The 12,353-nt window shown below is 49.2% G+C and overlaps 1 protein-coding gene across 2 annotated transcripts in view; it reads left to right on the forward strand.

Annotated features, from left to right (window-relative positions):
* TMOD1 (tropomodulin 1) overlaps nucleotides 1-12,353 on the forward strand; it is an 87,175-nt gene that overhangs the window by 51,215 nt on the left and 23,607 nt on the right. For both annotated transcript variants that reach the window (XM_030293146.2, XM_030293145.1), the window contains exons 5-7: nucleotides 6,743-6,832; nucleotides 7,785-7,915; nucleotides 9,601-9,708. In XM_030293146.2, coding sequence (XP_030149006.1) covers nucleotides 6,743-6,832; nucleotides 7,785-7,915; nucleotides 9,601-9,708 — 329 coding nt within the window. The remainder of the gene's footprint in view (nucleotides 1-6,742; nucleotides 6,833-7,784; nucleotides 7,916-9,600; nucleotides 9,709-12,353) is intronic.

The following is a 12,353-nucleotide window of genomic DNA, read 5'->3' on the forward strand; positions in this document are numbered from 1 at the left end:
GGAGGCAGAACATTGAGGAAAGGACACAGGACAGTGGCTTGAAGGGCATCAGGGCTGAGAGAGAAAGTACGCAATCGAGTACTGAGGCAGTGAGTATTTCACCCAGATGGAAATGGAACACTTAACTTGGGGAACTTAACTGGTTTGCTTTCCAGTTCAAGATTTGTTTTGTCAAAAGCCCCCAAAATCAGATTCAATTCCTCATTATGCTCATCTATTTCCAAATTTTTCCATCTATTCCATCTATTTCCCCGATTGGGGGTCCCCCTGACTTCCAGTTAACCTGTGCAGCAGGGAGGTCCGGCATCTCCCCCACTGACTCACCCTGGAGCTGTTTTTATCCCAGTCTTTCCCCTCCGATCACCCTCCGTGATGTCACTGGCCTCATTAGGCAGCTCAGAGGGATTATCAAATGACTCCGCTGTCAGAACCGCCAGTTCCTGTGCCAAAATAGAACTGCAATATTGCTCTAAGTTTCTGTGTTGATTTCTTGAAACGATTTCTCTTTTATTTTTGTTGGCGTGGCTAATTATTATTATCTGCTCATGATACCATACCCTTCCGTTGTCCGGAGAGGAGATGGGGAGCTGTAAGTCAACACCAGTGTCAACTGGCTAACCTTGGGCGCCTGTCCCTGTACATCAGCCCTATGAAAGGCGGCAGTGTCTCTGGGGAAGGAAGGACTGAATATTTGTTGACCCCCCCCCCCATGCCCCAGGTGCTGTGGGGATTGCTTCTAATACCTCGCTGCGTTTATTGACCACAGCAATCCTAAGAAGTAGGTTTTACTCTTGTCCCTGTTTGGTGGATGGAGAAAGGAGACCCAGTGACATGAAATGCCTTGCCCGTGGGGCTTGAAATCAGGCAGCTTCATCCTGCTAGCAGCACCATCCAGCACGACCTGGATGAAACCCTCCTCTGTAGGGGAGATGGACACAGAGGAGGGGCAAGAGGGGCTACACGGCCAAGTCCCATGAAGCCGGCTTGGGGGGGGCACATTAGAAAAGCCTCTATATGACACTTGAAGGCATGGACCCCTCAGCGTCAATGGGGCTGAGGGAAGTATTGGGAGAAGCCAGATGAAAGCAGGGGTTTAGGCAGAGAGGTGGTGGTGTTCAGAGGACAGGGGATATAGGAGGGAGGCCCCAGGTAGGTCCAAGGGCTAAGGTGGGGCCGAGAGCTGTGTCTGTGGTACTGCTGTTTCAAGTGCTGGATCAGAGGCCAAGAAATCAAGATGTCCAGAGGACAACAGGCATTCAGGCCTGAGGCACCAGAAAGCTGAGGGGCTTCGGGGAGAGCCGCTTTGCCAGGGGTCTAGTCAAAGACGCCACGGAAGGTGGAAGCAGGACCTTGTTGAGTGTCCAGTGCGGCAAACCCACTTCGGACTGATGCTGGGGGTTCCGCTCCTTTCTCAAAGATGGGGTTGCTGGAGCCATGGGTGCGGATGACTCAGCAGAGAAAGACAAGTAAGGAGATGAGGGCATGGGGTCTGCGGGGCATCTCTAGTCTTGGAGATTCCACTCCCAGGCAGAGCTTTCCATTAACTTAGTTTTTACTCACTCATTCACGTACCCAGCAGTCATTTATCCAGGGTTTTCCCACGGTGTGCCAGGCTCTGGACGAACCCTGGTGAGAAGCGCAAGCAAACAGCTGGTTCTTGCCCTCGCGGAGCTGACGTTAAACAAATACTTAGGCCCCAAAGAAGTGACAGGTGAGAGTGAGTGTCGTACAGAAAAAGGACAGAGTGCAAGGAGGGGGCTTGGTTAGGTGGTGGGGCCAGGGGAGAGGAGGGAGAGGCTGAAGCAGAGCCAGGAGCAGGGAGAGCAGGGGTGAACTAGGGGCAGTGGGGGAGATGTGTCCCAGGCTGGGACACAGCAGGAGAGAGAGAAGCTACCACCTCTCTGAGCTGGGGAAGCAGCAGGCGCGTCTGAGCGGCTTGCCTGGTGCACATGCAGCAGGCTGGATGTTCGGCAGCATCTGGATGGTGTCACAGGACACCCAGCACACGTGCCACGCTGACCCAGGTGTGGCGCGAGTAAGGCAGAGCCTGTGAACTCGCACGTGTCCATTTGTTTTCTTGCCTGTGAACCATTCATGCATTCGTTCATTCACACACTGAGTCGACGTGCATGATCAAGCTGCCGTTTGCTAGGATGAATCAGAAAGAGGCTCTGCCCTTGGGGGACCCAGGATGTGATGAGCACAGACCAGAAACATAAATTTCAACAAGAGAGGTGTTACCACAGGGTGCTGAGCAGCTGACAGTGCTAAGTTCTTGGCGTGTGGCATTGGGTTGTAGCTCAGAGGCCACTGGGAGTCAGCTGCAAGCACTTGGCATTATCAGTGCCTCCCTTCCCCAATCAGGGATGTGATCCTGGCTCACCTTTAGGGATCCTTCAGGTGGGGCAAGACCCAAAAAGGAATTGGGGTAAGAGACCCACCCTTCAGAAGGGCCAGTCCCAAGCCACCCCCCCTCCATGGGCAGTTGGCACCCCCAGCTCAGAGATGGTCTTCGCCGGCCCCCTACCCTCCCCCCCCAACCCTGCCTTCTGGGGTACTCTCAGGTCCTTAGGCACCAGGTTTCCTCACATTCTGTGAGGGTCAGGGTGTGGCTTATCCAGGAGCATTTTAACCACACCCAAGTCCTGGGCCAGGCTTCTTCCATCTGTTTCTAAGATGCAGGAAAACACCTTCCTGCTGTCAGCCCAGAGCCAGACAAGCGGTTGGCAGCTGGAGAGGCCCAGGATGTGTGCTGCGATCTCTCTCATCCTAAATGGAATTACAACTGAGTGAGCCCTGCCAAGGCAGAAGAGGAAAGAGAACTCGATGTTCTTTTTCAGAGTTCAAAAATAGTCCTTTTTGAGTTTTGAGGAATATCTGGTCTTTTAAAAAAAAAAAAAATCAAGTTCCCCAGTGCTAAATTCAGCCTTGCCAATATCTACAAAGAATGAAGCAGCAGGCAATGTTGATGTGCTATTTTCCTCCATCATTCACTTCTCGTGACATGAGTGTGCAAAATCAAGCAGGGGGAAAATCACCATTTGGTGCCTAGGGCAGGCCGAAGGGATCAGAGCCACCAAGCCTTCTGCTCAGCAATGGAGATTTTGCTTCACCCCTCCCCGCTCCTTCCTCTGTCCCTCCCCCATCCCTTCCTCCCTCCTCCCTCCCTCCCTCCCTCCCTCCTTCTTTCCTCCTTCCTTCTTTCCTCCTTCCTTCCTTCCTTCCTTCCTTCCTTCCTTCCTTCCTTCCTTCCTTCTTGGAAACCTAATTTCCTCTGAACTGCAAAATGGTTTTATTTCTTCTGAGGACTGCTATTGACATATATATCACCTCCTAGAATACATGTTATCTGTCCTTAGAATTCTGACATGGAGGGGAAATTTTAGAACTTTGGAACTGCTGATGACCTAGTTGGTGGAGGAGTGGGTGGGACTACTCAGTCAGAAGCCTGGAGGGTCCTTACCAAATAGGCTTTGACAAACTGTTTCCCTCTTGAGCCTGCTCGAAAAGCGTGGGGCCACCCACCCTGGGTGCTTGCTGTAAGAATCAAACAGGATAGAAAGATGAGATGTTGTGTGGCTGTTAAGTCCTATGTGAAGGTAAGAGATTAGCATTCAAACATAGTCCCCTTTACAGGTGAGAAAACTGAGGCCCAAAAAGTAGAAGTGTCCTGGGCAAGATTACCCAGCAAATGAGTGCCAAAGGCCCAGCCTGGAGCCCGGGGTCTCTTGCCTCTGTCCCCTGGCACTTCCTTGTAACCTTCCTGCCCCCTTTCTGGACCATTACAGGAAGCTGGCATGGAGTGCAAAATGCATTTTCTGTTTCCCACCACTCTATACCTCTCAGCAAGACCAGCCAGCCATGTGAGGTTACATCTGTCCTGTGATTCTTAGCAAACTTTCCAAACTGTTTTCCCAAACTGGGGTCCCAGCAGCAGCCCAGAACCATCATGAGCTTCCCTCCACATCCCATGGGAGTTGGAAAAGCAGCTCCAGAAGGTGGCTTCAGGTGATCCGACCCCCTGCCGCTGACTCAGGCCTTGGCCCCCACTGCCCTCGTAGAACCAGCCTAAATTAAAGCCCAGAAAGCTCTAAAAAATGCAGATGCCTCTCTTCCTACCCGTTCTCCTCAGTGATGAGCAGGAGAATCTAATTTTAGCAGAGAAGACTCTTAGAATGTGAGAAACAGAAGGGCTTTGAGATCCTCTCATCCTGTGGTTCTCAGCCCCCACTGAGCATCAAATTATGCAAGGAGATTAAAAATATATCTACAGAGATTCAGATCAGCTGGTCCAGGAGGAGCACCAATATTGTCTTGAAGCTCCCAGGCGATTTGTAAGTGCAGCCAGGATAGAGAACCAGTGGTCCTACCTCACCCCTCATTGTACAGAGGAGGCTGAAGCCCAGAGAGGGCTTGGGACCTTGCCCAAAGTCACACAGAATCAGGGGCGTAGTCAGGACCGGAACTTGGGTCTCCTGACCCTTCACCAAGGGCTCTCATGCTGTCTCTCTCACTAGAAAGAAGGTACGTCTAATGAAATAGCTGGGGGAATTTAAAAAAAAATCAAATATTTATCAAATACTGTATTCTGGAGGAGCAGAAGGGAGATAATATTCTTCCCTGACTTCTAGAAACCCAAAGTCCAGTAGAAGAAGCGTGCACACACCCGGCCATCTCTAAAGCTGTGTAGACTACACTGTGATAAGGACACTGGGTGCTGTGGGAGAACTAGAGAGGGCAAGCGAGGAAGCCAGGAAGCCTTCCTGAGGGAAGAAGTGTTATTCCAAGTCTTAAAGGAGGAGAAGGTAGAGTTGTGAGGTCAAATACAGGATGCTCTGCTGGATTTGAATTTCAGATACACGTTGAAATCAGTTTTTAATAGAAGTAGATTCCAAATACTGAATGGGACATACTTGTACTAAAATATTATTTATTGCTTATCTGAAATTCCAATTCAACTGGGTGTCCTGTATTTTTATTTGCTAAATCTAGCAGCTCTACTGGGGACATTTCAGCTGCGCACATGGCACATGGAGAGAGAATTGCCAGTAGAGGGGACGGCATTGGCAGAAGCAGGAGAATCTTCTGAGCTGTGACCATTTGTGTCACCAAAGCAGAAAGAGTGTGGGCGAGGGACAAGGCCATTGAAGTTGCCAGCCCAGGGAGAGCCAGTGAAGCCAGGCTCTGGTGTCACAGGCCACCATCCTCCTACCCGGTGGCTGCAAAGCCTCATGGTCCCCGTGTCCTTCCCTCCCTCTGTAGTCCATGCTCCACACACAGCCAGAGTAACACTCCAGAACCTGAGTCGGGCTGTCTCAGTGACTGCCAAGGCCTCCCCGTCAGTGGCTTCCAGGCCACACCTAGGGAAAGACCTCCAAACTCCTTACCTCATCCTAGAAGACGCCGCAGGATCCGACCTTGCCTGTTTGAATTAAATCTCCTCCATAGGGTTGTTGTGAGGATTCGGGGGGATGGTTTCAGGCAGTTTTCAAGCTTGGGCTGCCCACTGAAACCACCTAGGGAGGCTTGAAAAAGGCAGATGCCTGGCCTCAGCCCTAGGGACTGTGGTTTAATTGGTCTGGGGTAAGCCGGGACATCAGGAGTTTCCAAAGATTCCCCAGTGATTCCAATGTGCAACGAAAGTGAGAGTCACTGGGGTACGATGTATTCTCTGACCCAGAGTAAGTGCTTAATGAGTGGGGGTGTGCTGCGGTTCAACACGTGTCCGACTCAGCTCTGGGCATCTTCTGCTTCCCCTTCCTTCCCTAGCCTTCCAGTCCATGAGCTTGAGGGCTTTCCCACCATCCCCTCTGCCTGCCCAGAATGTTCTGCCTCCCTTCTCTTAATTTGGCCAACACTATGCATCCCTCCTATTCCAAATCCCTCTGCTCTTTTCTCCCCAGAACACCCTGAACTTTTCCTTTACAACACGTATAGTCTGTGCTTATGTTTTCAATCATGTGGGTACCTGCCCAGCATCTCTCTCCCCTGACAGACTCTGTGTTCCCTGCTGTGTCCCCCACCCCGCTCTTCCCCCATCTCCCCCACTCCCCTACTCCCTCTACCACCACCCCACCCACAGCCGGCCCGGGAAGCAGCTACTTGATAAATGTTGAACAAACAAATGGATGAAAGCCTGACTGAGCACAGGAGTGATGTTTTCAGATCTGCATTTCCAGAAAGATCTTTCTGGCTGCTCTGTGCTGAATGCTGGTGGGGGGAGGGTAGGAAGAGACTGGGGCCAGGACAGCAGTGATTACACAGTTGTAATAATACAGCCACAAAATGGTGGGGCCTCAATCAAAACAGAGGTGATGGAGTGAGAGGTGGGACAGATGAGAGACAGTTCTTAAGAGGGAAAGGACTTGGGGGGGGGCGTGCCATGTCACTGAGGTTCTACCCTGAGGGGACAGGCGGGATGACAAGATGGAAGGTGATCCACAGGAAGGGTCTGCTGCCGGGAAAGATGAGTTCTGTCTCGGCCAAGTTGGACTGGCTGTGCCAGTGGGCCATCAGGGGACACCGAGGAAACCGAGGCCTGGGTTAGAGGAGTCTCAGCTGGGTGTAGAGATGTGAGAGTCACGTAAACAGAGATGAGAACAAAAATCCAATAAAACGTAAAGTCATGCGCGTGTTCCTTGCCACTTCCGTGAGCACAACTTGCTGGGGTGTGGAGTGTCTGTGCTCAGGAGGCCCTTCTGTCCGAGAGAGGCGAGTCACGGGCCTCCCCCTGTCCCCGCAGCCATCCTGGGCATGCACACGCTCATGAGCAACCAGCAGTACTACCAGGCCCTCGGCAGCAGCTCCATCGTGAACAAGGAGGGACTCAACAGTGAGTACACGGCCCTGACCGCCGGCTTTGGCACCCCTGCCCTGCTCCCAGCGAGGACACCTTGGACACGAAGGTGCCCCCATGCTTCTTGCTTCCGCGGCCCCCTCCTGCTCTCTGGCTCATTGCAGAAGTTTTAAGTTTTGATGTAAGTCCAATCTGTCCACCTTTTCCCTTGCTGGGATTTGTGTCTCGTTTATGTAGGACTCCTCCATCCCAGTATTATAAAAACATCCTCCTGTATTTTCTCCTGGGAGTTTTAGAGGTTTGCTTCTCGTTTCCAACTTCTTACGCCACCTGCGCTTCGTGTACGTGTGTGGCGTGAAGATGCGCTCAAACCGTCACTTTTTAACGGCTGTCCGGCTGTACCCACGCTGTTCTTTGCCAAGTTCATCCCTTCATCACCAGCTTGGGACTCCATCATGATGGTGAATGTCTACATACCCACACCGGTCTGTCTCTGGGTGCCTCTTTTGTTCCCTGAGTCCCCTTGGCCTTTCCTGTGCCAATATTGCATTGTCTTACTTGCCCCACTGCACCGTTCCAAGCTGGCATTTGGGTTCCCAAAACAAATGAGGGTGTCAAAAGAATTATGACCCTCCCTCTGGAAAGCTTACGTATTTCTTTCACACTCAGGCTTCGTTCTATCCTCACAAGAGCCCACTGAGGTAGTGACTGTCCACACTTCACGGTGGAGATCACGGAGGCTCTGAGGATTTGAGTAATTCACCCAGTTCTTGCAGGATGGCAGAGGCAGAGCCCAAGTAGGGCCAAGACCACCCGGCCCATGCATGGCTTCTTCCCAGTGCACTGCCCCTCCTGGCAGCCCCTGGGAACGCACAGCCTTCTCTTGTCTCTGAACTTGGCCGCTGCTTCCTTCTGAAGTGTCCTAGTGTGGAGGGAACGGGTCCCCGTACTTCTGTGAGCCACCTGTCTCTTGTGTCCGTCACTCTAGGTGTGATCAAACCTACACAATACAAGCCTGTGCCCGATGAAGAGCCAAATTCAACAGATGTAGAGGAGACTCTGGAGCGGATAAAGAACAACGACCCCAAGCTTGAGGAGGTCAACCTCAACAACATCCGGGTAGAGTCCTTTTTATTTCACTTCTCCTGGGGTGGGTGGGAGGAGCTATGTCCGTGTCACTGCAATGCATGTGGCCCGTGCTTGGCTGTGTGAGGACAACAGGGTCCTGTTTGGGTTCTGGGTGCTTCTGGATCAAGAAAGGGACAAAACCCTTAAAAGGCCCGGGCAGTGTAAACAAGCACGTCATATAGTCCTGGTTTCTTCTGAGGACCGACATCAGGCCCAGGTGTTCACCACGGGTCAACACAGCTTCGATTCTGGAAACCTGCCATGTTATGCAAAACACTGAGAGCTTCTCCGAGCTAAAATATTAATTCAGACACATCCGACTGCAGGGGATCTCAAGGCTGGAAAAGGCCTGTGCCCAGCAGGCTCGTGGGGTAACACAGCCCTGGGAGGGGCCTGCCCCTGAACCGTCACTGCTGTATCATACACACAGTCAGCCTCATTCTGTAGCCCCGGCAGGGAGCTGTCGGCCCATATGTGTCCGATGTTCCCTGTGTGGCCACCAAAGGCAGAGGAGGGTCAGATGGACAAGCAGTCCTATCCTGGACAGGCTGCAGGAGGAATTTCAGAAGCAGGCCCAGCTGCCTGCCCACCTGCTCAGCCCCGGGGGCCAGCGGAATTAGTTCTGGGACGGTGTGGGGTAAGGCAAGGAGTGGGCCCCCCCACTCCCCGGCTCCTCTTTCCTTTCTTCTCCACTTTCTTTTAAGTGGCTGCCAGCCCCAAAGGCACAATCTGATTGGAAACCTGCACCCACAGTGTTCTCCTCCACCTGGCCTCCCTAGGCTCTGCTCCCACGGGGAGCTAACGTGACACTCTGAAATGAGAGATCCGTGAAAGCACAGCCAGGTTTTCTCTCCGGGGCCGCCATTGTCTGCCATGTGCCCAGTGGGAGACACTGGTACAATTCAGAACCGTATACCCTGGCAGGGAACACTGGCTTGGAGCAGCGTAGTGGCCGTGGCTCTGTGCCTTCACCCTGGCGGCTCAGGCTCGTCCCTCCCCACCCTCATTTTCCCCTCTGCATGTGAGAACGTTGGACTAGCTGAGTGGTTTTCACCTGAGGAGATTCAAAAATATGTACCAACTCCCACCCCCACTGAGATTCTGATCTTATTGGTCTGCTTCAGACCCAAGCAACGGCATCTTATTTAAAGTTCCTTGGGAGCCTCTGGTGTGCGTTAGGACTGAGACCCTCCGGGACAGATGTCTCTTACAGATCATCTAGGGCAATGCCCAACCCCCGCCACCACCCCGCCACCTTTGTTTTCCAGAAACAGGCCCAGAGTGGGGAAGAGACTTCCCTCAGAGTCACAGAGTGAGTCAGAAACATTGCCAGTCACCCTGACAGAGGCTGAGGCCCTGTCCACTCCCACACCCTAGACCTGAACTCTTGGCACAACGCTCCTCTGCATCCTCTGCCTTGATTTTCCCTTCTCTGGTCTCTGCCTGCACAGATGGTTGTGAAAACTTCAGGGAGGATTTTCTCAATCTGTTGACCAGAAAGTTCTCCCCAGATCTCAACCATTTGGGGCAAAGCCAGAACCCTTTGGCCATTCAGCTATTGGGTCAGAGACTTGCTAACCATCAGGCTGCATGTGTGAGAGGGTTACTGCCCCATCTGTCTGCCCGACCTGACCCCGGTGGGGGCTGCTCGTTACTGTCTGCCTTTCTCTCTGCAGAATATCCCTATACCCACTCTCAAGGCTTATGCAGAAGCCCTGAAAGAGAACTCCTATGTGAAGAAGTTCAGCATTGTGGGAACACGGAGCAATGACCCTGTGGCGTATGTATGTACCTTTCTGTTCTGCTGCACTGAGAGTGGGGGCGCCACAGAAACAGAAGGGTTGATGCTTGTGGCCTCAGGGCTGGCCCAACCCCACTGAGGAAGGACCCAGCATAGTGTGAGGAAAGACACTGGGCTAGGAGACAGGAGAGGATGTGGACACAACAGCCGTTAACCCGACAACATCTGTACATTATCCTAGTTGATATCTACAACCACCCCTGATCCCAGGGGTGCAGGTGTCCCCACTTTGCAGATGAAGAAGCTGCGGTGCAGGGAGTCCAGGCATTTTGCTTTGTCCAAAGCTATGCAGCAAGTGAGAGGTGGAGCTGAGATTGAAATGCCAGTAATGTTGACTCTACAGCAGGTCTGTCTCCACTCAGCACATCACATTTGGACAGGGGCCTGCCCTTTTCTGGGCTTCAGTTTCTCTATATCTAAAATCATTTTAAATGTTTATTCATTTTTGAGAGAGAGAGAGAGAGACAGAGTGCAAGCGGGGACGGGCAGAGAGAGAGAGAGACACCGAATCCGAAGCAGGCTCCAGGCTCCGAGCTGTCAGCACAGAGCCTGACGCGGGGCTCGAACCCACGAACCGCGAGATCATGACCTGAGCTGAAGTCAGACGCTCAACCATCTGAACCACCCAGGCACCCCCAAAATCATTTTCTTAATCTGTGGGTCCTGATGATCAATTCTGTTTGTTTTTTACCTAATGATCAAATTAAGTTGTACTTATTATAAAGTAGCCATCAATTCCTTTTTGTTTAAATATTCAAACCTATTTATTGAGAGTCTGTCTGTGTCCAGCACTGAATTAGGTTCTGAAAATACAACTGTGACTGAGACAGTCATACTCCCACTTCCATGAACATAATGGTCCATTTGGCCATGCAGACAATGAAAGGATGACAGGGCAGTGTGATTATTACAACACTCATAGCAGGTTAAAAGTGCAAGAATTAGCTTACCGGGGGTGGTAATTAATCATTTAGTAGCAATCAGTTTGTTAATATCCACAAAATAACTTGTGAGAATTTTGATTAAGGTTGCATTGAATTTGTAGATCAAGTGAGAAAAAACTGATTTCTTGACAATATTGAGCCTTCTTATTCATGAACATGGAATATCTATTTATTTAGTTCTTTGACTTCATACATCAGAGTTTTATAGTTTTCCTCATATAGATTTCCTACATATTTTGTTAGCTTTATACCTAAGTATTTCGCTTTTGAGGGTACTAATATCAATGGAATTGTGTTTTTAATTTCCTATTCCACTTGTTCCTTCCTGGAATATAGGAAAGTGGTTGATTTTTGAATAGCAACCTTGCATACTGCAGCCTTGCTGTAATCACTTATTAGTTCCAGGAGGGGTTTTTTGTCAGTTCTTTCGGGTTTTCTACATAGACAATCATATCTGTTGCAAACAAAGACAATTTTATTTCTTTCTTCCCAATATATATACATTTATTTCCTTTTCCTGCCTTACTACATTAGCTAGAATGTCTATTCTGATTTGAAAAGGAGTGGTGAGAGGGTTCATCCTTGCCTTGTACCTAATCTTAGTAATAACATTACCAGTTTCTCACCATTAAGCATGATATTAACTGTAGATTTTGTATAGATATTTTTTACCAAGTGAGGAAGTTCCTATCTATTTCTAATTTACTTAGAATTTTTATTATGAATGGGTACTGGGTTTTGTCAAATGCTTTATCTGCATCTGTTGGTATGACCATATGATTTTTCTTTATTAGCTGGTTGATGTGATGAGCTACATTAATTGATTTTCAAATGTTGAACCAGCCTGTTGCATACCTGAGACAAATCCCACTTGCCATGGTGTATAATCTTTTTATACATTGTTGGACTCAATTTGCTATATTTTTGAGGATTTTTGCATCTATGTTCATGAGAGATATCGTTTTCTTGTAACATCTTTGTCTGGGTTTGGTATTAGGATAATGTTGGCCCCAGAGAATGAGTTAGAAGTATTCCCTCTGCTTCCATTCCCTGAAAGAGATTGTGGAAAATTGGTATCATTTCTTCCTTAAATTCACCAATGAACCCATGTGGGCCTGGTGCTTTCTGTTTTGGAAGGTTACTTATTCATTATTGATTCTATTTCTTTAATAGGTAATAGCCTATTCAAATTGTCTATTTCTTCTTATGTGAGCTTTGGCAAATTGTTTCTTTCAGGGAATTGGTTCATTTTATCCAGGTTATCAAATTTGTGAACATAAGAGATGTTCATAGTACCCGTTTATTATCCTTTCAATTTCCACGGGATCTGTAGTAATGGGCCTCTTTGATTTCTGATATTAGTAATTTGTGTTCTTTCTCTCTCTCTCTTTCTTTTTTTCTTAGGCTGGCTCGAGGTTTATCGGTTTAATTGATCTTTTTCAGAATTAGCACTTTACTTCATTGATTTTTCTCTATTAATTTTCTGTTTTCAGTATCATTGATTTCTGCTCTAATTCTTATTTTTTTTCTGCTTACTTAGTATTTAATTTGTCCTTTTTTTTTTTTAGTTTTCTAAAATGGAAATTTAGATTATTGAATTTAGATTTTTTTAACATGCGCATGCTTTCACTACATTCCACAAATTTTGATAAGTTATGTTTTCACTTTAATTTAGGTCAAAAAC

This window comes from Lynx canadensis, chromosome D4, assembly GCF_007474595.2.
Source record: "Lynx canadensis isolate LIC74 chromosome D4, mLynCan4.pri.v2, whole genome shotgun sequence".
Classification (NCBI taxonomy): Eukaryota; Metazoa; Chordata; class Mammalia; order Carnivora; family Felidae; genus Lynx; species Lynx canadensis.